At 48.2% G+C, this 22,519-nt stretch overlaps 1 protein-coding gene across 5 annotated transcripts in view; it reads left to right on the top strand.

Moving 5' to 3' along the window:
- The window catches only part of FIP1L1 (factor interacting with PAPOLA and CPSF1), a 228,115-nt gene that overhangs the window by 58,175 nt on the left and 147,421 nt on the right, over positions 1-22,519 (top strand). For all 5 annotated transcript variants that reach the window (XM_063920934.1, XM_063920933.1, XM_063920932.1 and 2 more), the window contains exon 13: positions 17,973-18,027. In XM_063920934.1, the coding sequence (XP_063777004.1) occupies positions 17,973-18,027 (55 nt within the window). The remainder of the gene's footprint in view (positions 1-17,972; positions 18,028-22,519) is intronic.

The following is a 22,519-nucleotide window of genomic DNA, read 5'->3' as shown; positions in this document are numbered from 1 at the left end:
GGCATTCCAGAAGAAGTCATTCCTACCTTGATTAAGGCACGGAAGGAAGTCACCGTGAAACATTATCACCGCATTTGGCGAAAATATGTAGCGTGGTGCGAGGATCGGAGGGTTCCGACGGAGGAATTCCAACTGGGTCGTTTCCTACATTTCCTGCAATCAGGATTATCTATGGGTCTCAAATTGGGATCCATTAAGGTTCAAATTTCGGCCCTGTCAATATTCTTCCAAAAAGAATTGGCCTCTGTCCCTGAGGTCCAGACTTTTGTCAAGGGAGTACTGCATATACAGCCTCCTGTGGTGCCTCCGGTGGCACCGTGGGATCTAAATGTAGTTTTAGATTTCCTCAAATCCCATTGGTTTGAACCATTGAAAAAGGTGGATTTGAAATATCTCACATTGAAAGTGACTATGTTACTAGCCCTGGCCTCTGCCAGGAGAGTATCTGAATTGGCGGCTTTATCTTATAAAAGTCCTTATCTAATCTTCCATTCGGATAGGGCAGAACTGCGGACTCGTCCGCATTTTCTCCCTAAAGTGGTATCAGCATTTCATCTGAACCAACCTATTGTGGTGCCTGCGGCCACTAGCGACTTGGAGGACTCCAAGTTGTTGGACGTTGTCACAAGGACGGCTGGAGTCAGAAAATCTGACTCGCTGTTTATATTGTATGCACCCAACAAGTTGGGCGCACCTGCTTCTAAGCAGTCGATTGCTCGTTGGATTTGTAACACAATTCAACTTGCACATTCTGTGGCAGGCCTGCCACAGCCTAAAACTGTAAAAGCCCACTCCACAAGGAAGGTGGGCTCATCTTGGGCGGCTGCCCGAGGGGTCTCGGCATTACAACTCTGCCGAGCAGCTACGTGGTCGGGGGAGAACACGTTTGTAAAATTTTACAAATTTGATACCCTGGCAAAGGAGGACCTGGAGTTCTCTCATTCGGTGCTGCAGAGTCATCCGCACTCTCCCGCCCGTTTGGGAGCTTTGGTATAATCCCCATGGTCCTTTCAGGAACCCCAGCATCCACTTAGGACGATAGAGAAAATAAGAATTTACTTACCGATAATTCTATTTCTCGGAGTCCGTAGTGGATGCTGGGCGCCCATCCCAAGTGCGGATTATCTGCAATACTTGTACATAGTTATTGTTAACTAATTCGGGTTATTGTTAAGGAGCCATCTTTAAGAGGCCCTTTCTGTTGTCATACTGTTAACTGGGTTTAGATCACAAGTTGTACGGTGTGATTGGTGTGGCTGGTATGAGTCTTACCCGGGATTCAAAATGCCTCCCTTATTGTGTATGCTCGTCCGGGCACAGTACCTAACTGGAGTCTGGAGGAGGGTCATGGGGGGAGGAGCCAGTGCACACCACCTGACCTAGTAAAGCTTTACTTTTTTGTGCCCTGTCTCCTGCGGAGCCGCTATTCCCCATGGTCCTTTCAGGAACCCCAGCATCCACTACGGACTCCGAGAAATAGAATTATCGGTAAGTAAATTCTTATTATATATATATATATATATATATATATACAGGGATAACCTTATATAAGTGTTTTTCCCTTTATAGCTGCTGTATTGTTTATACTGCGCCTAATTTGTGCCCCCCTCTCTTTTTTAACCCCTTTCTGTAGTGTAGTGACTGCAGGGGAGAGCCAGGGAGCTTCCCTCCAACTGAGCTGTGAGGGAAAATGGCGCCAGTGTGCTGAGGAGATAGGCTCCGCCCCTTTCTCGGCGTCCTTATCATCCGTTTTCTTGTATGTTTTGGCAGGGGTTAAATGCATCCATATAGCCCAGGAGTTATATGTGATGCATTTATTTTAGCCATAAAAGGTTTTCTATCGATTTATTGCGTCTCAGGGCGCTGCCCCCCCAGCGCCCTGCACCCTCAGTGACCGGAGTGTGAAGTGTGCTGAGAGCAATGGCGCACAGCTGCGGTGCTGTGCGCCTACCTTTATCTGAAGACAGGAAAGTCTTCTGCCGCCGATTTTTCCGGACCTCTTCGCTCTTCTGGCTCTGTAAGGGGGCCGGCGGCGCGGCTCCGGTGACCCATCCAGGCTGAACCTGTGATCGTCCCTCTGGAGCTAATGTCCAGTAGCCTAAGAAGCCCAATCCACTCTGCACGCAGGTGAGTTCGCTTCTTCTCCCCTTAGTCCCTCGATGCAGTGAGCCTGTTGCCAGCAGGTCTCACTGAAAATAATAAACCTAAACTAAAACTTTCACAAAGAGCTCAGGAGAGCCCCTAGTGTGCACCCTTCTCGTCGGGCACAGAAAATCTAACTGAGGCTTGGAGGAGGGTCATAGGGGGAGGAGCCAGTGCACACCAGGTGATCCTAAAGCTTTCTTTAGATGTGCCCTGTCTCCTGCGGAGCCGCTATTCCCCATGGTCCTTACGGAGTGCCCAGCATCCACTAGGACGTCAGAGAAATTCTTGAACTAAGGGCCATTTACAACGCCCTGAGTCAAGCAGAACCCCTGCTTCAAAACCAACCGGTGCTGATTCAGTCAGACAACATCACGGCGGTCGCCCATGTAAACCGCCAGGGCGGTACAAGAAGCAGGATGGCAATGGCAGAAGCCACAAGGATTCTTCGATGGGCGGAGAATCACGTGCTAGCACTGTCAGCAGTGTTCATTCCGGGAGTGGACAACTGGGAAGCAGACTTCCTCAGCAGGCACGACCTCCACCCGGGAGAGTGGGGACTTCATCCAGAAGTCTTCACACTGATTGTAAATCGTTGGGAACGGCCACAGGTGGACATGATGGCGTCCCGCCTCAACAAAAAGCTAAAAAGATATTGCGCCAGGTCAAGGGACCCTCAGGCGATAGCTGTGGACGCACTAGTGACACCGTGGGTGTACCAGTCGGTTTATGTGTTCCCTCCTCTTCCTCTCATACCCAAGGTACTGAGGATAGTAAGAAAGAGAGGAGTAAGAACAATACTCATCGTTCCGGATTGGCCAAGAAGAACTTGGTACCCAGAACTACAAGAAATGATCTCAGAGGACCCATGGCCTCTGCCTCTCAGACAGGACCTGTTACAGCAGGGGCCCTGACTGTTCCAAGACTTACCGCTGCTGCGTTTGACGGCATGGCGGTTGAACGCCGGATCCTAACGGAAAAGGGCATTCCGGATGAGGTAATTCCTACGCTGATAAAAGCTAGGAAGGATGTGACAGCGAAACATTATCACCGCATATGGCGAAAATATGTTGGTTGGTGTGAGGCCAGGAAGGCCCCTACAGAGGAATTTCAGCTGGGTCGATTTCTGCACTTCCTCCAGTCAGGAGTGACTATGGGCCTAAAATTGGGATCCATAAAAGTCCAGATTTCGGCCCTGCCTATTTTCTTTCAAAAAGAACTGGCTTCACTGCCTGAAGTTCAGACATTTGTTAAGGGAGTGCTGCATAATCAGCCCCCTTTTGTGCCTCCAGTGGCACCTTGGGATCTGAACGTGGTGTTGGATTTCCTAAAATCACATTGGTTTGAGCCACTTAAAACCGTGGAGTTGAAGTATCTCACCTGGAAGGTGGTCATGCTGTTGGCCTTGGCTTCGGCTAGGCGTGTGTCAGAATTGGCGGCTTTATCATGTAAAAGCCCATATCTGATTTTCCATATGGACAGGGCGGAATTGAGGACTCGTCCCCAATTTCTCCCAAAGGTGGTATCCGCGTTTCATTTGAACCAACCTATTGTGGTGCCTGCGGCTACTAGGGACTTGGAGGATTCCAAGTTGCTGGACGTAGTCCGGACCCTGAAAATCTATGTTTCCAGGACGGCTAGAGTCGGAGACTGTTGTACGGTGTGATTGGTGTGGCTGGTATGAGTCTTACCCTGGATTCCAAATCCTTTCCTAGTAATGTCAGCTCTTCCGGGCACAGTTTCCTTAACTGAGGTCTGGAGGAGGGGCATAGAGGGAGGAGCCAGTGCACACCAGATATAGTACCTAATCTTTCTTTTAAGAGTGCCCAGTCTCCTGCGGAGCCCGTCTATTCCCCATGGTCCTTACGGAGTACCCAGCATCCACTACGGACTACGAGAAATAGAATTACCGGTGAGTAAATTCTTATTTTTTTCCAATTAGTACTGGTTGGCAACCAGTCTACCTGCTTCGTGGGACATTGAGGGGTTACCGAACCAACCTCCTAAGGGTTAATGGTTCGGAATCCCTGCTGACAGTACACTGAGCTCTTGAGGTGCTGTTTCACACACCACATTGTGTTTGCCCACACCAGCGGCAAGCCGCCACCCTCTAACAGATGCCGAAGAGTCGCAGGTGCGGTGAGTGTTAACATTGGGGTCCTGGTTGGCGGCATGTCAAGCGGCGGCCACGAGCTGCTGTGCCTGCCACGGACCACACTGGCTAAGAGGAGAGCTATGCTCTACAGGGTGCCCATCATCTGTCAGTATACATTCTGTTACTGTTTTTTACATGTTTCAGCCAGTATAAACTAATAGGGTCTGCTCGCCATTACGGGGGCGAGGCTTCCCGGAGAGCGGGACAAGAGGCACCATTTCCTGCTGCTGCAGATCACAAGGCTGCATGCATGCTGCTCCTCCACAGACCCAGGCTCATAACAAGGGGGGAGCACACCAGCGGTAGTGCCGCTGCTCATAGGATAGTGTTATCCACATACTCAGTTATACACTCCTTTTTCTCTATATCACTCTAGGGGCTCTCTGGGGTCTGTGTGGGGGTGTTTCAGTGAGTTTTCGCTGCATTTTCATTGTGTCAACCATGTGTACTGCTTGTAATTCTACCCCTTCTTTTGAGGGGTCCCTCATGTGTGAACAGTGTCCCCAAGGGGAAACGGCTCCCAAGCTCCTGACTGGTTGGATACTTTTAAGAGCATGATTCAGAATGTAAATTCGGAACTTGCTGCAGCTAGGAGAGAGAGACAGGTGTTGAGACAATCTGTGGATTGTATTGCTGAGGCTGATGATAACATAAAGGCTTCTCAGCCTCATCTGTTGTGCTCTCAAATGCTCACTTCCACAAGTACTCCAGTCTGATTCTGATTTACATGATTTAGATGAAACCGATGATATGGATGAGGACAGCTCTCTGTCCCCGGGGGTAGAGGCCCTCCTTTATGCTGTAAGGGAAGTTCTTAACATACCCGATCAGGAAGCAGAACCTGATGAAGAATTGTACTTTTAATTTAAGCCAAAATCCCCAGCCACATTTCCTGTGTCAAAGGAATTAAACTCCCTGGCCAGGGAGGCATGGGTGAACCCTGACAAGAAATTCAAAACTCCTCAGTGATTGTTATCTTCCTTTCCCTGTTGAGGTATGGGAAAATCCCCCGTCAGTAGATACTTCTGTGTCCAGACTGTCACGGAAATTGGTGGTGTCGAGGGCAATATCCCTGAAAGACCCAGCTGGCCATAAAATTGAGACCAATCTCAAAGCAATATATACGGCAGCGGGCGTAGCACAACGTCCCACGATAGTTTGTGGTTGGATCTCTAGGGCAATGGTCAGAAATGGTCTGATAACATTATTAATGGTTTTGACTCGCTGCCTCAGGATGAGATCATTGCGCTGCTTCAACTTATACAGGATGCTGCAAACTTTATGAGCGAAGCTATTAAAGAATTGTCAGATAAATGGCCGTACTACTGCTATGGTGGTTTCGGCCCGCAGGGCTCTGTGGTTGCGTCAATGGTCAGCGGATGCCAATTCCAAAAGAGGGGTTGAAAATCTTCCCTTTACTGGTGATGCTTTGTTTGGAGACGAGTTGAATAAATGGATTTCTCAGGCAACGGCAGGCAAATCCACCTATCTGCTGTCAGCTCCACCTCCTGCTAGGCGCTCTTACTCAGGACCCTTCTTGCAGTCCTTTTGTGTGGCAAGATTAAGAGGCAGAGGATCCTCCAATGCTACTAGAGGATCTCGTGATAAGTCCCGAAAACCTGCAGCTTCCTTGGACCAGACCCCCGGAACCTCTACCACAAAGCCTTCCGCGTGATAGTTGGCCCCAACAACAGGGCGGCTTTCTGGTAGGTGCTCACCTTCAACACTTCGCCCACATGTTGGCAAAATCCTGCCGGCATCCTTGGGTGAGGGACCTCATTTCTAATGGATACCTGCTGGAATTTCAAACCCTTCCTCCTCACAGATTTTTCAGGTCAAGCTTGCCAGCTTTACCCGCAGCAAAAGTTACCCTGCAAGAAGCCATTCAGAAACTTTTACAGATGGGAGCATGGTTCCAGTACCTCCTGTTATGCAACAGGGGGTTTTACTCCAATTTTTGTGTCGTGCCAAAACCAGATGGTTTGGTACAGCCTATCCTGAATCTGAAGGTTTTGAACCCTTATCTGCGGATTTTCAAATTTAAGATGGAATTCCTGCAGGCAGTTGTGTCCGGTCTAGAGGATGGGGAATTCCTTGTGTGCCTAGACTAGACGTCAAGGATGCTTACCTACACATCCCTAGGTGGCCTCATCAGTCTTACCTCAGTTTGTCATCTTGGGCATCCACTTCCAGTTTCAGGCATTACCTTTTGGTCTCTCCACAGCACCTTGGGTCTTCACAAAGGTCATGGCGGAGTTGATGCTGCAACTGCGCAAAATGGGTGTCAACATTGTCCCTTACTTGGACGATCTCCTGATAGAAGCAGTGTACAGGGAACGTCTGCTGCAAAGCATTGACCTGACAACCCACCTGCTGACAAATCATGGATGGATTCTGAATTTTCGGAAATCTCCCTTGGAACCGTCCCAACGTCTGCAGTTCCTGGGAATGGATACTGGATACGGTGACTCAGAAGGTGTTCCTTCCTTTGGACAAGGCGTTAGCTCTCAAAGTTATGGTGCGCTCAGTTCTCCGACCCCGCAGGGTCTCAATACATATTTGCATAGGTTTGCTGGGCAAGGTGGTGGCCGCTTAAGAAGCAGTCCAATACGGCAGGTTTCATGCCTGGCCTTTTCAACTGGATTTGCTGGACAAATGATCAGGGTCTCCTATGCACATGCATCGGATGGTGACCTTATCCTCGAAAGCGCGGATTTCTGTTATGGTAGCTACATGTTCCTCACCTGGTGGAAGGCCGGAGTTTCAGTACCCATTCGTGGACGCTACTGATGACGGATGCAAGCCTCCGGGGTTGGGGGGCTGTGACGTAAGGGACCCAGTTCCAGGGGAGGTGGTCGAGTTAGGAATCGGCACTACCGATCAAATGTCCTAGAACTCAGGGCGATTTACAATGCTCTTTTCCAAGCGTCCTATCTCCACCAGGATCAAGCTATCCAAGTTCAGTCTGTCGCCACGGCGGTGGCATATATAAACCGACAAGGCGGAACAAGAAGCAAGGTAGCAATGCGAGAGGTATCAATAATACTCCTCTGGGTGGAAGCCAACGCAAGGGCCATCTCTGCCATATTCATTCCCGGCGTGGACAACTGGGAGGCGGACTTCCTCGGCAGGCACGACCTCCATCCTGGGGAATGGGGCCTTCATCCTCAGGTGTTTCAGTTGATTCGCTGATGGGGGGTGTCTGCAGATAGACCTGATGGCTTCTCGTCTGAACAAAAAGCTACGCCGTTACTGTTCCAGAACGAGGGATCTGCAGGCGGTAGCAGTGGACGCGCTGACATCTCGGAATTACCAGTTGGTTTACCTGTTTCCTCCAATCCCGCTCAGTCCAAGGGTTCTAAAAAGACTCAAAAGGGAAAGAGTTCAGGCAATTCTAATTGCCCCGGATTGGCCTCGACGGGCCTGGTACACAGACCTCCAGACTGTCTCAGGAGGAACCCTGACCTGGCCTTCATCAAGAGCCGTTCGACTATCCAGACTTACAGCGGCTACGTTCGACGGCTTGGAAGTTGAGAGGGAAATTTTAGCCAGAAAGGGTCTTCCCTCCAAGGTGATTTCCACTATGGTACAGGCTCGGAAGACTGTTACGTCAAAACACTACCGCCGTATCTTGAAGAAATATGTTTCTTGGTGTGAGGGTAGAAAGGTTTCGTCTGTGGAATTTCCAATTGGTAGTTTTCTGCTTTTCCTGCAAGCAGGTGTTGATAAGGGCCTACGATTGGGCTCCATCAAAGTGCAGATTTTGGCGCTCTCTATTTTCTTTCAGAAACCACTTGCGTTGTTGCTGGAGGTGCAGACTTTCCTGAAAGGGGTTCTTCATATGCAACCGCCTTTCGTCCCTCCCATGGCTCCGTGGGATCTCAATGTGGTTTTGTCCTTTCTTCAGTCAGAATGGTTTGAACCTTTACAAAAGGTGGAATTGAAGTTCGTACTTGGAAGACTGTCATGTTGCTGGCATTGGCGTCTGCAAGCCGTGTCTCTGAATTGGGGGCCTTATCCTGTAAGAGCCCGTACTTGATTTTTCATGAGAACAGGGCTGAACTCAGAACCCGACCTCCGTTTTTGCCTAATGTGGTATCAGCTTTTCACGTGAATCAGCCTATTGTGGTTCCGGTGTTGGCTGACGCTTCTGTGGGCCCAGAGTCCTTGGATGTTGAGAGGGCTCTGAGGATTTATGTCAAGAGGACGGCTCTTCATCGGAAAGCTGTTTGTCCTTTACGATGCCACCAAGATTGGTTGTCCGGCTTCTAAGCAATCTATTGCTCGCTGTCTCAGGTTGACTATTCAACAGGCCTATATTTCCGACGTCTATTCAGGCCCACTCAACGAGGTCGGTGGGTTCTTCCTGGGCGGCTGTCTGGGGTGTCTCGGCCTTGCAGTTGTGCCGAGCTGCTACTTGGTCTAGTTCGAACACTTTTGTAAAGTTCTATAGGTTCAACACCTTGCCAAGGATGACTTTCAGTTTGTTCAGGCGTTTTTACAGGGGTCTCCGCGCACTCCCACCTGTTTTGGGAGCTTTGGGACTTGCCCACGGTACTAAAGTACAGTTCCCCAGTATCCACTAGGACGTTAGAGAAAATAGGAATTTAATACCTACCGGTAATTCCTTTTCTCGAAGTCCGTAGTGGATACTGGGCGCCCGACTCAGTGCTTCGAATCCTGCTTACTACCTATAAGTGTTTTGGTTGGTCCACTGTTACAGTCCCTTGGCTTTGCTGGGTTAGCTTTGCTATCCTTCTTGTTCTGGACGTTGCTACCCTCTGTTCCGGTTAGCGCTCCTTTGTTGATCATGATTGTGTGTTGGCTTGTTGCCTCACCGCTGTTGAATGTTTCTTCTCTCATGGTATATCCGTCTCCTCGGGCACAGTTTTCCTAGACTGAGTCTGGTAGGAGGGGCATAGAGGGGAGGAGCCCACACACACACCCACACCAGTGGACCCGATCTATACCCCACGGTACTAAAGTACAGTTCCCCAGTATCCACTACGGACTACGAGAAAAGGAATTACCGGTAGGTATTAAATTACTTTCTGCTGCGGGGGTACACTGGGCTCCACAAGGAATGGACAATGGGGTGTAGAGTAGGATCTTGATCTAAGGCACCAACAGGCTCAAAGCTTTGACTGTTCCCAGAATGCATAGCGCCGCCTCCTATATCGCCCCGCCTCCCTGCACAGGATCTCCGTTTTGTAGTTGGTGCTGCAGTAGCAGAGGCAGCTCTAAGAAGAGCTTTTTTTTCAAGGGCAGCAGCAGTGTTACATGTCAGTGGACATTCACGGCTGCAGCTCCGGCTCTCCCCAGGGCGCTGTACACTCCCGAACCCTGGTTGCCGGGTAACTACAGCAGGAGGCTCCGGTTTTCTTCTTGTCAGGCACACACGACGGGGGCTCTCCGGGATCGCGTGGCCGCGCTTCGGGAGGTGGTGAGTGGGTCCTGCTTGCGGGACCCGGTCTTTATCGCGATCCAGCGCGGTCAGTGGGAGGCGGGCCGTGCACGCTGGTGGTGGACACTGTGGTAGTACAGGCGATCCCACTAGATCACCAGGTCATGGGACAGATCAGGTTTTCTCTATAAACCGTTTTATTAGAGCCCGCAGAACCCGGTGGTTTTGCCAGCACAGGGGATAGAGCTTGGACCTGAAGCCCCTCCCCCAGCCCCAGGGCGCCATTTTCTGCAAATGTTCCCGCCCCGGAGCTGCATATCTGTCTCTCTCTCCCTCACTCCCTGGCAGTGTCTGCGGCGCCATTATCCCTCAGCTCACTGTTCCTGGGAATGCTTGGGCAAATCCTCCTATGTAAAGCCGCCTGGTTGTCAGTGCTGTGACTTTACAAGACACTTAAGTATTCTAGCTGCCTTTTTTAGTCGGTGTTAGTTAAGAGAGTGCACTTAGTCAGGGTTTCCTAGTACAATTACCCTGTGATATACATCCAGTTCTTACTGTGTACTTACATCTATTGTTATATAGCTGTGTAAGCTAGTCCAGTGCAGTATTATTGTTAGTAATAACCTCTGCATTGTACAGACTGTGACTATTTGTGTGTGCATTTGATAGCTGAGTGGTGTCCATTTAGTGTCTTTCACTCTATATTCTATAACCTGAGGGGGCTTGGTGCGTCAGGTTTTATCTAATATAGTATTTTTACAAAGATCTACTGTATTACGTATTTTTCTCTATGATTTAGTCACCATATCTCTCCTTTATCTATGCTGGTGCTGACTACACTGTGCAGGGGTTTGGGCTAGAGGTATTGTGCTGCTGACAAATTGTACTGTTACTTGATACTGCAAGTTATATCATGTCTGCTTCTTAGGGTAACTGTTCTGGGGCTGAACACACTGCCGGTGTTGCTGAAGCCGCAGATACCCATGAGGAGAATATAGCAGCTTTGGGCTCTGGTTCTGGGGGCTCCTTGCCCCCCAGTGGGATGGTGGCAAATAATGACCCGCCGTGGGACGCTTTTTCCACGCTTCTGCATAAACTAGTTCATAAACTAACACCCCCTATGGGACCCCCAATGCCGGTACAACCGTTTGTGGTCCCTGCAGCTAACCCGCCATGGGCGGACGATTTATCTGCTCAAATAAAGAAGTTGAACCAGTCCCTGACTGCTAAAAAGTCTGACCGTCGCTCGCCTTCTTCCAAGGGGTACTCTAAGCGAGCGCTTGTCTACTCACAATCCACTGCTGTCACTGACACCTCGTCGGATGAAGACTGCACTTACACTGACCCCACAGGTTCTTACTCTGAAACGGCTGATGGGGAGGGTGGTTCACATGTCAATGTTCCTGATCTTTTGGAGGCTATTAAGTTAATTTTACAGATTACGGATGATCCCGAGCCATCCGTTCCTCCTAAGAAACCAGATGGGTTCAAGCGTCAGAAGGTGATTAAACAAGTTTTACCTCACTCTGACCACCTAATTGATATATACGTCAGGAACCCTGGGAAAACCTGGGTACGAAGTTTGTGCCTCAAAAGAAGATGCTGGCTCGCTATCCCCTCGCGCCGGAGCTGTCTAAGAATTGGGAAACGCCTCCTCCAGTGGACTCGCATGTGGTTAGGATGGTGGTTTCCTCAGCTCTACCGGTCACCACCGTCACGTCTCTAAAAGAGCCTACGGATAAACGTGTGGAGGGTTGTCTGAAAGCGATTTACACCCTCACGGGTGCTGCACAAAGGCCCATTATTGCAGCTACTTGGGCTGCAGAGGCCATTGAAGCATGGGTTGGATGTTGAAATCTCCTCTGACCATGCTAGACAATGCTTGTCTTATATTGTCACAGCTTCTCGTTATATTAAAGAGGTGGCTTCTGATGCCGGTATCCTGGCAGCCAAGGCCTCTACTACGTCAGTCCTGGCTCGCCGGATATTGTGGCTGAGATCCTGGTCTGTGGATCTGGACTCTAGAAAAACCCTGGAGGTACTCCCTTTTAAGGGAGATATTCTGTTTGGGGAGGACTTAAATAAGATTGTGGCTGACTTGGCTACTGCCAAAAATGCCTGTCTGCCAAGTACTGCTCCTTCTGTGTCGAAGGCTAAAGGTACTTCCTTTCGCCCCTTTCGTCCTTCAGGTAAAGCTAAAGGTCAGGCGTACAACAAGCAGGCCCGCACTTCCAAACCTGGTAAGCCAAAGCCCAAAAGAGCCTGGGCGGCCCGTCAGCCAGCTTCCAAGAGAGATAAGCCTGCCGCATGACAGGGCGGGCCTCCCTCTGGGGGATCCCAGGGTGGGGGGCCGGCTTCTAGGGTATACCCGGGAATGGTTGAAGACCACTTCAGATGCCTGGGTACGGGAAGTCGTCACTCGAGGTTACGCCATAGCCTTCAAAAACCGACCCCCTCATCGATTTTGCGAGACAGATGTCCCGTTGGACAAGACAAAGGCAAACACTCTACATTCGGTGGTACAGACCCTCCTGGATACAGGAGTCGTAGTACAGGTGCCTCTTGCGCAGAGGGGCCGGGGGTACTATTCTCCGCTGTTTCTAGTCCCGAAACCGAATGGGTCCTCCCGGCCCATTCTCAACCTCAAGGCATTGAACAGGTTTGTGAAGGTTTCCAAGTTCCGGATGGAAACTTTTCGCACTATAGTTCTGGCCTTGGAATCTGGGGACTTCATGGTCTCCCTGGATATACAGGATGCTTACCTGCATATTCCTATAGCAGTGTCTCATCAGCAATACCTGAGATTTACGATTGGCAACTGCCATTACCAGTTTCGGGCGTTACCTTTTGGTTTAACAACGGCTCCGTAAGTCTTTACAAAAGTCATGGCGGTGATGATGGTGGTACTCCGCCGTCAAGGGTTCAGTATACTTCCATATTTGGACGACTTGTTAATCCTGGCAAATTCCCCAGAACTTCTCCTGCGTCATCTAGATGTGATGGTCCGGTTTCTGCAAGCCCACGGGTGGCTCATCAACTGGAAGAAGTCATCCCTGATCCCTGCTCAGAGCATGGTGTATCTGGGAGCACTATTGGACACTCACAACCAGCGGTTGTTCCTGTCTCAGGAGAAAGTCCTGAAACTTCAGGACAGGATTCGTTGCTTTGTTTCTCGTCCGCAAGTGTCTATACATTCGGCGATGCATGTGCTGGGCCTCAATTTCACTCTTGCCCTCTCCAGAGGCTGATTCTAGCCAAATGGGACGGCCTGCCTCACCGGATCAGGTCTCAAATGATCTCATTGACTCCGGTGGTCCGTCTGTCGCTGCTCTGGTGGCTCCGGGACTAACTACTGTGCAGGGGCTGTCCGTTCTGGATATCCGACTGGGTCCTGTTGACGACAGATGCCAGTCTAAGAGGTTGGGGCGCGGTGCTGGAGCAACACTCCCTTCAGGGTCGGTGGACCAAGGAGGAGTCCCTCCTCTCGATCAATATTCTGGAGTTGCGGCCGGTCTTCAATACCTTGGACCTAGTCCAGCATTTAATTCAGAACCTTCCTGTTCAAGTACAGTCGAACAACGCCACCACAGTGGTTTACATAAATCATCAAGGCGGCACTCGAAGCCGCCTAGCAATGAAGGTAGTCTCACGGATTCTACAGTGGGCAGAACGCCATCTACCGGCCATATCTGCAATATTCATTCCGGGAGTCCTGAATTGGGAAGTGGACTTTCTCAGTTGTCAGGACGTGCATGCCGGCGAGTGAGGCCTCCATCCAGAAGTGTTTCAACTCCTAGTGGAAAGGTTGGGCCTTCCAGACGTAGATCTCATGGCGTCTCGACACAATCACAAGGTTCTGGTCTTCGGAGCAAGGACAAGGGATCCTCAAGCAGCATTCGTGGATGCACTGCCGGTACCGTGGAAATTTCGGCTGCCGTACGTGTTCCCTCCGGTGTCACTCCTGCCCAGGGTAATTCGGAAGTTCAAGCAAGGAAAAGGAATTGTGCTTCTCATAGCTCCAGCGTGGCAAAGACGGCACTGGTTCTCAGACCGGCAAGGCCTATCGTCAGAGCATCCAATTCTACTTCCACAACGCCCAGACCTCCTCGTTCAGGGCCCATGTGTCTACCAGGACCTAGCCCAGCTGTCTTTGACGGCGTGGCTCTTGAAGCTTCCGTCTTAAGGGCTAAAGGGTTTTCTGAGGCGGTCATTCAAACTATGTTGCGGGCCCGGAAACCGGCTTCGGCTCGGATTTACTATAGGGTCTGGCATTTTTACTTTGTTTGGTGCGCATCTAACGGATATGACGCTTCCAAGTTTAGTATAGCCAAGTTGTTGGCTTTTCTTCAGCAGGGCCTGGACTTAGGCCTGTGTGTGGCCTCCCTCAAGGTTCAAATATCTGCCTTTGTGTGGTTTCAGAGAAAAATTGCGACCTTACCTGATGTGCATACCTTTACTCAGGGCGTGTTGCGTATCCAACCTCCCTATGTCCCGCCTGTGGCTCCTTGGGACTTGTCGGTGGTTTTGGAGGCGTTACAAGAGTCTCCGTTTGAACATCTTGGTTCAGCTGACCTTAAGTGGCTTTGCCTTAAGGTGGTGGTTCTGCTGGCTATTGCTTCAGCTAGAAGAGTGTCGGATTTGGGTGCATTGTCCTGTAGTTCCCCATATCCGATATTTCACCGTGACCGGGCGGCTCTTAGGACTCGTCCCGGCTATCTACCGAAGGTGGTTTCGTCGTTCCACCTTAATCAGGAGATTGTAGTTCCGGCACTTGTTTCTCCTGATCTGTCTCCCAAAGAGCGGTCTTTGGATGTGGTACGGGCTCTCCATATCTATGTGAAGAGAACTGCTCCTATTAGGAAATCTGATTCTCTTTTCGTTGTGTTTGAGTTTCACAAACGGGGCTGGCCTGCTCACAAGCAATCTCTGGCCAGATTGCACATGCTTATGTGAAAGCTGGTCTCTCTGCTCCTGATCACATTAAGGCCCATTCTACTCGGTCTGTTGGACCTTCTTGGGTGGCCCAACGTGGTGTGACCCTTGAACAATTGTGCAAGGCGGCTACGTGGTCCTCTGTGAACACGTTCATAAGGTTCTATGCCTTCGATACTGCCGCTTCCCAGGATGCTTCCTTTGGACGCTGGGTTCTTGTGCCCGCTACAGTGCGTCCCCTCCCATAAGGAACTGCTTTAGGACATCCCCATTGTCCATTCCTTGTTGGTGCCCAGTGTACCCCGCAGCAGAAAACAAGTTTTATGGTAAGAACGTACCTTTGTTAAAACTTTCTGCGAGGTACACTGGGCTCCGCAAGGCGCCCAGCCTGACGCACTTAGCTTCTTTGGGTTGGTATGGCATTAGCCGCTGACACGTCTCCTGTCGTGAGAATGCGGTGTTGTGGCTACTAACCGTTGTCGTCTCTTTTCCTGCTACTGCATTGGACTGGTTAACTAAAAACTGAGATCCTGTGCAGGGAGGCGGGGTGATATAGGAGGCGGTGCTATGCATTCTGGGAACAGTCAAAGCTTTGAGCCTGTTGGTGCCTCGTATCAAGATCCTACTCTACACCCCATTGTCCATTCCTTGTGGAGCCCAGTGTACCTCGCAGAAAGAGTTTTAACAAAGGTAAGTTCTCGGGGTTTTTTTTGCCTCTGGCACAATGCAACCCATTGTTAAGTAATGATATACTCATGTTGTACTACCACGCATTTGTTGATGCTTTGCATTTTTCAGCTCCTATTGTTCCATTCAATGCATGCAGCTTAAGTCAAAGACTACAGTAACTTCAAGACTCAAAAAAATAAAAAATCCGTGTAGGAGGTGTGTGTTCGTTTTTGTAGACTGGCAAGATTTTTTTTTTTTTTTTTTTGTTCCTTAGTTGGGGGAGTGTGGAGGGTGGGCCTGTGGGGGGATTGTGTTGTCACTATGAGGGAGTATTGGGGTGTCAGAGCGGTACCAGAGGAAGTGCTGGTAAAAGGCACCCTACACTGATGACAGGCGGCAGGAATGGGGTGTTGTGTTTTTGCCAAATGTTGTAATGTGTACAAGGCCTATAAAACTTTTTTTTTTCCAGGCACATTTGTTTTATTTTCATTGCTAATATAGAATGTGTATATGGAGCGCTTGGTAATATGTCAATATGTGTATAGCCAATGCTGAAAAGAAAAATTACAGGTTAAAACAAAAATGGATTAATAGTGAGCTCCAAAGTGCCCTGAGATGTTTAAATTCTTTTGTGAAAATGTAAGTCCCGATCTCCAATAGTACCTCCATGCCGATGACCCTTCTCCAGACACAATGATAAAGGTCCCCGGCAGGTATTCTATCTATCCCTACCCTACCTTTTGGGTCCTCTGGTCTTGGATCTTGTAGCGGTCTGTGTACTTGCGGTGGCTGCTGATTTTATAGCGCAGTACTTCTTTTAATTCTTTATTTTCATTGCTAATGGAAAGAATATTAAAACATGTGACCAATACAAAGACCATGCCTGTCCAACCTGTGGCTCCCCAGCTGTCGTGATGTTACACATCACAGCATGCCCTGCCTGTTTTAACATTCCCTAATAGCAAAACTGTAGTAGGGCATGCTGGGACTTGTAGATTCACATCAGCTGGAGAGCCACAGGATGGCCAGGCCCTACATAGGGGTATATGCAATTGCGGTCGAATCCCCGAAAATGTTGAAAAACGGGACATTTTCGCCCCCCCCAAAAAAATTTGACAATGCAATTCAGTACTTTTCGTCAAAAAAAACAGACTTTCCAAATTCGACTTTTTGAAATTCGACATTTTGTCAAATTCGATATTTCTGCAATGGTACAAATGCGGCAATTCGACAAAAGTTTATTCAATTGAAGATTGTAAATCCGACAACAGTGCTTTTAGACCGTAAATTCGTCATTTTCAATCCGCCACACTTTGCTGGCGGAATCTAATAAAAAAAATGTAAAACATATTTTTTTTTTTTATTGGCAATAGCATATCTATTTATATTAGAAGGGATTAGGTACATGGTTTGTCTAATTAGGAGGCACAAGTATTATTTATACATTTTAAATATATATATATATATATATATATATATATATATATATATATATATTTTTTTTTTTTTATATATATTTTTTTTTTTTTTATTTATATATATTTTTTTTTTTTTTTTTTTTTTTTTATGGAATGGGGTAAAAATCAGAAGAAAAAAAATGTATGGGGTCCCAAAGCATAACCAGCCTCGGGCTCTCCGAGCCGGTCCTGGTTCTAAAAATCCGGGGTAAAAACTCACAGGGGATCCCCCGTATTTTTAAAACCAGCACCGGGCTCTGGTGCTGGTGCAAAAAATACGGAGGACAAAAAGCGTAGGGGTCCCCTGTATTTTTTACACCAGCATCGGGCTCCACTAGCTGGGTAGATAATGCCACAGCCGGGGGTCACTTTTATATAGCGCCCTGCGGCCGTGGCATTAAATACCCAACTAGTCACCCCTGGCCGGGGTACCCTGGAGGAGTGGGGACCCCTTCAATCAAGGGGTGTCCCCCCCCCCCCCCCCAGCCACCCAAGGGCCAGGGGAGAAGCCCTAGGCTGTCCCCCCCCATCCAAGGGCTGCGGATGGGGGGCTGATAGCCTTGAGTAAAATGAAAGAATATTGTTTTTTCCAGAAGAACTACAAGTCCCAGCAAGCCTCCCCCACAAGCTGGTACTTGGAGAACCACAAGTACCAGCATGCGGGAGATAAATGGGCCCGCTGGTACCTGTATTTTTTTTCCGGGTTTTTTACCCGTTTTTTTAAACATTTTTAAAAATCTAATCAAAATTCGTCAAATCGGCCGTTTTTTTCGACAGCAGGACTGTCAAATCCGTCTTTTATTGAATATGTTGAATTCCGGCACCCACCTGCCGGAATTCGACGGTCGAATTAAAAAACGGGCGAAAAATTGCCGCGATTCGACGGCAATTGCATATACCCCATAGACATTTAGCTCATGTTTTGTAGTATTAAAGGGCAATGAAAGAAAACGTCTGCCTGGATAGTATCATTATTTGAAGGTGGACTTCTCATTTATTCACTATTTTGCTAAGTAGTAAGTGTCTGGTATCATGAAGGTGCATTCCTTATATAGCCATCTCTAGATACTTGTAGAATGTCAAATCCACCAATATCCATCAATGGTCCTTTGCTCTGTGCATCTAACATATCTGCACATCATCCTCACTAGTAGTGACTTGCATAGAAAGCTGAAATGCATGTCTCATCAGTGTAACTGTGTAATCATTTCAGGTTTCCCTCCCCCACACGGCGGACCACCACCATCTCTTATACCTACAATAGAAAGGTATGTAACTTGTATTACCTTTTATAGTTGCATGCCTACCGGTGTGAGAATTAGTTTAAGTACATTGTTCTCTTCCCACCAGTCGCCGCCGCCTTGTCCACATTTCACAATATAAATTGTGCAGTTTTTAACACTACTTTGCTTTTTTCTGTTTTATATTTTTTATTGAAAGTAGTGGTACATTAAATGTTTAGATTACTTTCTTATGCAGTGCTAAAATTAACGAACTAGTTTTTTGTTTATACAGGGATTGTAAAGAGCATTAAATATGCGTAGAATATTGTGTTGAAGAGCACATGCGGTGTTGCTATCGTGGTTGCTGCTTCCTTTTGTATGTACGATTCAGCGATCCATGCGAGGTTCTGTCCTTACTAATTCTTATAGTAGCTGTTATTTTCTTTATATTGGTGAACTGGAGACATGAGCTAAACATGGGCTAAAACTGTAATGCTTTTCCTTAGTCCCATCCCATCTATACCACGTACCTGCTGGACCTCTAGTTCAGTTATGAGCTCCAGAGTGTGGGGGCTTTTGTCCATTGGTGGCACATTTTTATTTGTTTTTCTTTTGTGTGTGTGTGTGTGTGTGTGTGTGTGTGTGTGTGTGTGTGTGTGTGTGTGTGTGTGTGTGTGTGTGTGTGTGTTTTTTTTTGTTTTGTTTTTTTTCTGTGGTGGGGCAGGTTGTTGTTGGCAGTTCTCAAAAGGTGGTTTTGGTATGAGCTGGGACTCTTGTTCTAGATACAGTCCTGGTTGGCCAGGCCTACTTTAGATTGTCCAGCTTGCCGTTCTTGCTGGAGGGTTCAAGATGGGAAGTTAATAAGTTCCCTGAAGGTTCAGGTTTCTGTTCTTTCCATTTCCTTATATCGAGATTACCCGATGTCAACATGTTTATAGAGTACAGTGGATGCAAGCCTTTAGTTGTTTCCTCTAGCTCTTGTGGGGTTTTAATATGGTGTTAAATGCCTTACAGCATCCTCCCTACTCGCCAGTTTCTGTTATGAGAGTTTCGGCTCTAGGCGTTCTATCTTATAATACCCCCTTTCAGACCACTTTAGCTTGGTCTGGTCTGGGATTTGTACACTGATCTTTCCCAGGTGCAACCCAGCGGAGACCCCTTTCAGACTGGTGACCCAGCCCGGCTTATCACCACTGACGCATGTGCTGACTGTGCTTGGAGATGATTCCTATTCAGTGAATGGTTACTGGGTTGCATCGACCCGGCTTACCCGTTCACACTGCACCGCAAACCGGCATGAACACATGTTCAATCCCGCTCGCTATCCGAGTTGAAATACCGGGTTGCTCAACTCAGGTTATTTTAACTGGCCCCTTTCAGACTGTGCCGCAACCTGGGTTGCTGCGCGTTCACATGCAATAACCCGGGTTATTGCTGGTGGTCTGAAAGAGGTATAAGTCTCCTCTTCTGATTTTCCCTGAGAACAGTGCTGTCCTTAGGACCACTCCTGCTTTTTAGCCTATAGTGGTCTGTTCATATTTCCACCAGATTCTCCCTAGTTTCATGGGTTGCGTCAGATGCCAGATTTGGTAGTATGGTGCTTCATGCAGCTTCTGCCCATATTTAGCTTTGTGTCATCCATAATATTTCTAGTTTTCCCCAATAGGATGATAAAGAAAACAGAATATTTGTACTTACATTAAATCCTTTTCTTTATGCCAACGTCTCCAGTGTCCACAATGGGCTCAAAGAAAAAGATTTAACGTAAGTATAAAATCTCTCTCGTGTTTTTGCGTAAGACTGTTAATTCACTGAGTGCCAGATGTTTGAGAATGTCCTTATGTTTTGAGATACTTATTTTAGAGCTCATTCATGTAAAGTATTCAGTTTTATACACTACAGACCTTCTGTAAGCTAGATACACCCTTAACGATGATGCAGTGTGATGTAACGATATATCACACTGCTATACACACTGGACAGTGTGCTGTACAACGGTGCAATGTATCTGTACATTCTGCATGTGACAAATGTCTGCTGTGGCATTGTTCCATTGGACGTGCAAAACATAGCATAGATTGTAAGCTCCACTGGGCAGGGACTGATCTGAATGGACAATTATTCTCTGTAAAGCGCTGCGGAATGTGCGCGCTATATAAATAACTGGTAATAAATAAATAATAAGATGCGTCAACCAATTAATCAAACAATAATTTGGATGGATTTGAGGATACGCACAATATTTTATTTATAATTTTATACTTTGATTCAGAGTTGGGCTCTAAAGTGCCCCGTCTCCATATTCTAAAACACTATATCGAGTTTAAAGTTACAAATCTTTAAATCCTTATGTTCAATATAGTGTTCACTCTAAGCTTCTTTCGCAGGGCGCTGCGCCCTGCCCCTTTTCTGAGTGACAGAAAGCGCCCTGCCCGTTTGTGCCCGCCCTGCCGCCCTGTTAATCACCAAAGGACTGCCTTCTCCCCGCGCCAGTGTGCTGTCATTTCTCCCCCTGCCGCACTGTTACTCCTCCCCCCGCCGCGCTGATAGCTCTCAGTTGAAGGTGGAGACAGGGTCAGCGTGCAGCGTGGAGGAGCAGCCAATCAGAGCCTGCGGTGTCTCCCGCCCGCCAGTCCTCCGGCATGGTTTGAAATTCCCCCTCTCCACGGCGCTGCACGGCCATTCCCCCTCACCACGGCGACCTGGGCTCCGCCGTCCGCATCAATAGACTGGACCCGCTGCAACGGTGAGTGCTGCTCTGCATCTGCCCGTCCTCCCCTCCCTCCCAGTGCTCTCTCCCTGGTGCAATGTGTCTCAGTGCTCTCTACCTGGTGCAGTGTGCCTCGGTGCTCTCTACCTGGTGCAATGTGTCTCAGTGCTCTCTACCTGGTGCAATGTGTATAACGTGCTCTCTACCTGGTGCAATGTTTCTCAGTGCTCTCTACCTGGTGCAGTGTTTCTCAGTGCTCTCTACCTGGTGCAATGTTTCTCAGTGCTCTCTACCTGGTGCAATGTGTATAACGTGCTCTCTACCTGGTGCAATGTTTCTCAGTGCTCTCTACCTGGTGCAATGCGTCTCAGTGCTCTCTACCTGGTGCAATGTGTATAACGTGCTCTCTACCTGGTGCAATGTTACTCGGTGCTCTCTACCTGGTGCAATGTTTCTCGGTGCGCTCTACCTGGTGCAGTGTGTCTCAGTGCTCTCTACCTGGTGCAGTGTGTCTCAGTGCTCTCTACCTGGTGCAGTGTGTCTCGGTGCTCTCTACCTGGTGCAGTGTGTCTCGGTGCTCTTTACCTGGTGCAATGCATCTCAGTGCTCTCTACCTGGTGCAATGTGTATAACGTGCTCTCTACCTGGTGCAATGTTACTCGGTGCTCTCTACCTGGTGCAATGTTTCTCGGTGCTCTCTACCTGGTGCAATGTTTCTCGGTGCTCTCTACCTGGTGCAGTGTGTCTCAGTGCTCTCTACCTGGTGCAGTGTGTCTCAGTGCTCTCTACCTGGCGCAATGTGTATAACGTGCTCTGCCTGGCGCAAAGTGTAGAATGTGCTCTGCCTGGCGCAATATGTATAACGTGCTCTACCTGTCGCAGTGTGTATAGGAGGTTCTACTTGGTGCAGTGTGTATTAGCTGCACTATTGTGTGGTGTAATGTGAATTGCCACTATTATGTGGCCATGCCCCTTCCCCACGAAAAACAACGCCCCTAAATTTTTGCTGCGCGCCTTTGGCGCGCACTGCCCATTCTTTATCGTGTGGGAATGGGAGGACCAAGCATTATAGTATGTACCTAATTTTGCCCTTCTAACTGAAAAATGTGCCCTCCCGAACGAAAAATGTGCCCTCCCGAATGAAAAATGTGCCCTAATGTGCCCTAAATGTGATCAGCACCCTGCCCTAAAAAATTCCTAGAGTGAACACTACAATATGTGCAACAATTACAAATTAGTGTTTAAAACTTCTGTTTGTAGGTTGCATGTTAGAAGTTTAATTTATTTAATCTCGGGGGAATTCAATTGAATGTGATGTTTAGGTCTGGAAATGAGTGCCCGGAGCTAGTCATTTGCCCGAGCTGTAAACCCGCAACTAGAGGATTTCTGCTCATAGCTTCCCGTGGTGTAAGCAGACATCCAACTTGGCCAGTGCTGCAATGCTAGTTGTGGGGTTTCTGCGTGTGCTAACCGCATCATGCCTGTCACTTAAGTCGTAAAAAAATACAGCTTACTGCAACTAAACACCAGGTGTTATGCGCAGTAAACTGCATTTCCTGACCTAAGTGCCGTGCATGATACAGACATTTGAATCACTACGGGCACTCATTAACAGAACTATAACATACATCACATTTAATAGACTTCCTCCCTTGGAAAGGGAAAGTTGTAATCCGTTGCACTGTATAGATATAAACTGTGTGTGCATTGTGTACGCCGAGATCAAGACAGTATAGATAGAGCTGTACTAGAGCAGCTGAAATTCATACACATTGTTCTTGAGATAGTGGACCAGAATAAATATTACAAAATACAGACTATTTGTAC

The sequence above is a fragment of the Pseudophryne corroboree genome, chromosome 1 (genome assembly GCF_028390025.1).
Source record: "Pseudophryne corroboree isolate aPseCor3 chromosome 1, aPseCor3.hap2, whole genome shotgun sequence".
Classification (NCBI taxonomy): domain Eukaryota; kingdom Metazoa; phylum Chordata; class Amphibia; order Anura; family Myobatrachidae; genus Pseudophryne; species Pseudophryne corroboree.
The sequence above is the reverse complement of the archived record's forward strand: the minus strand, read 5'-3'. Positions and strand labels throughout refer to the sequence as shown.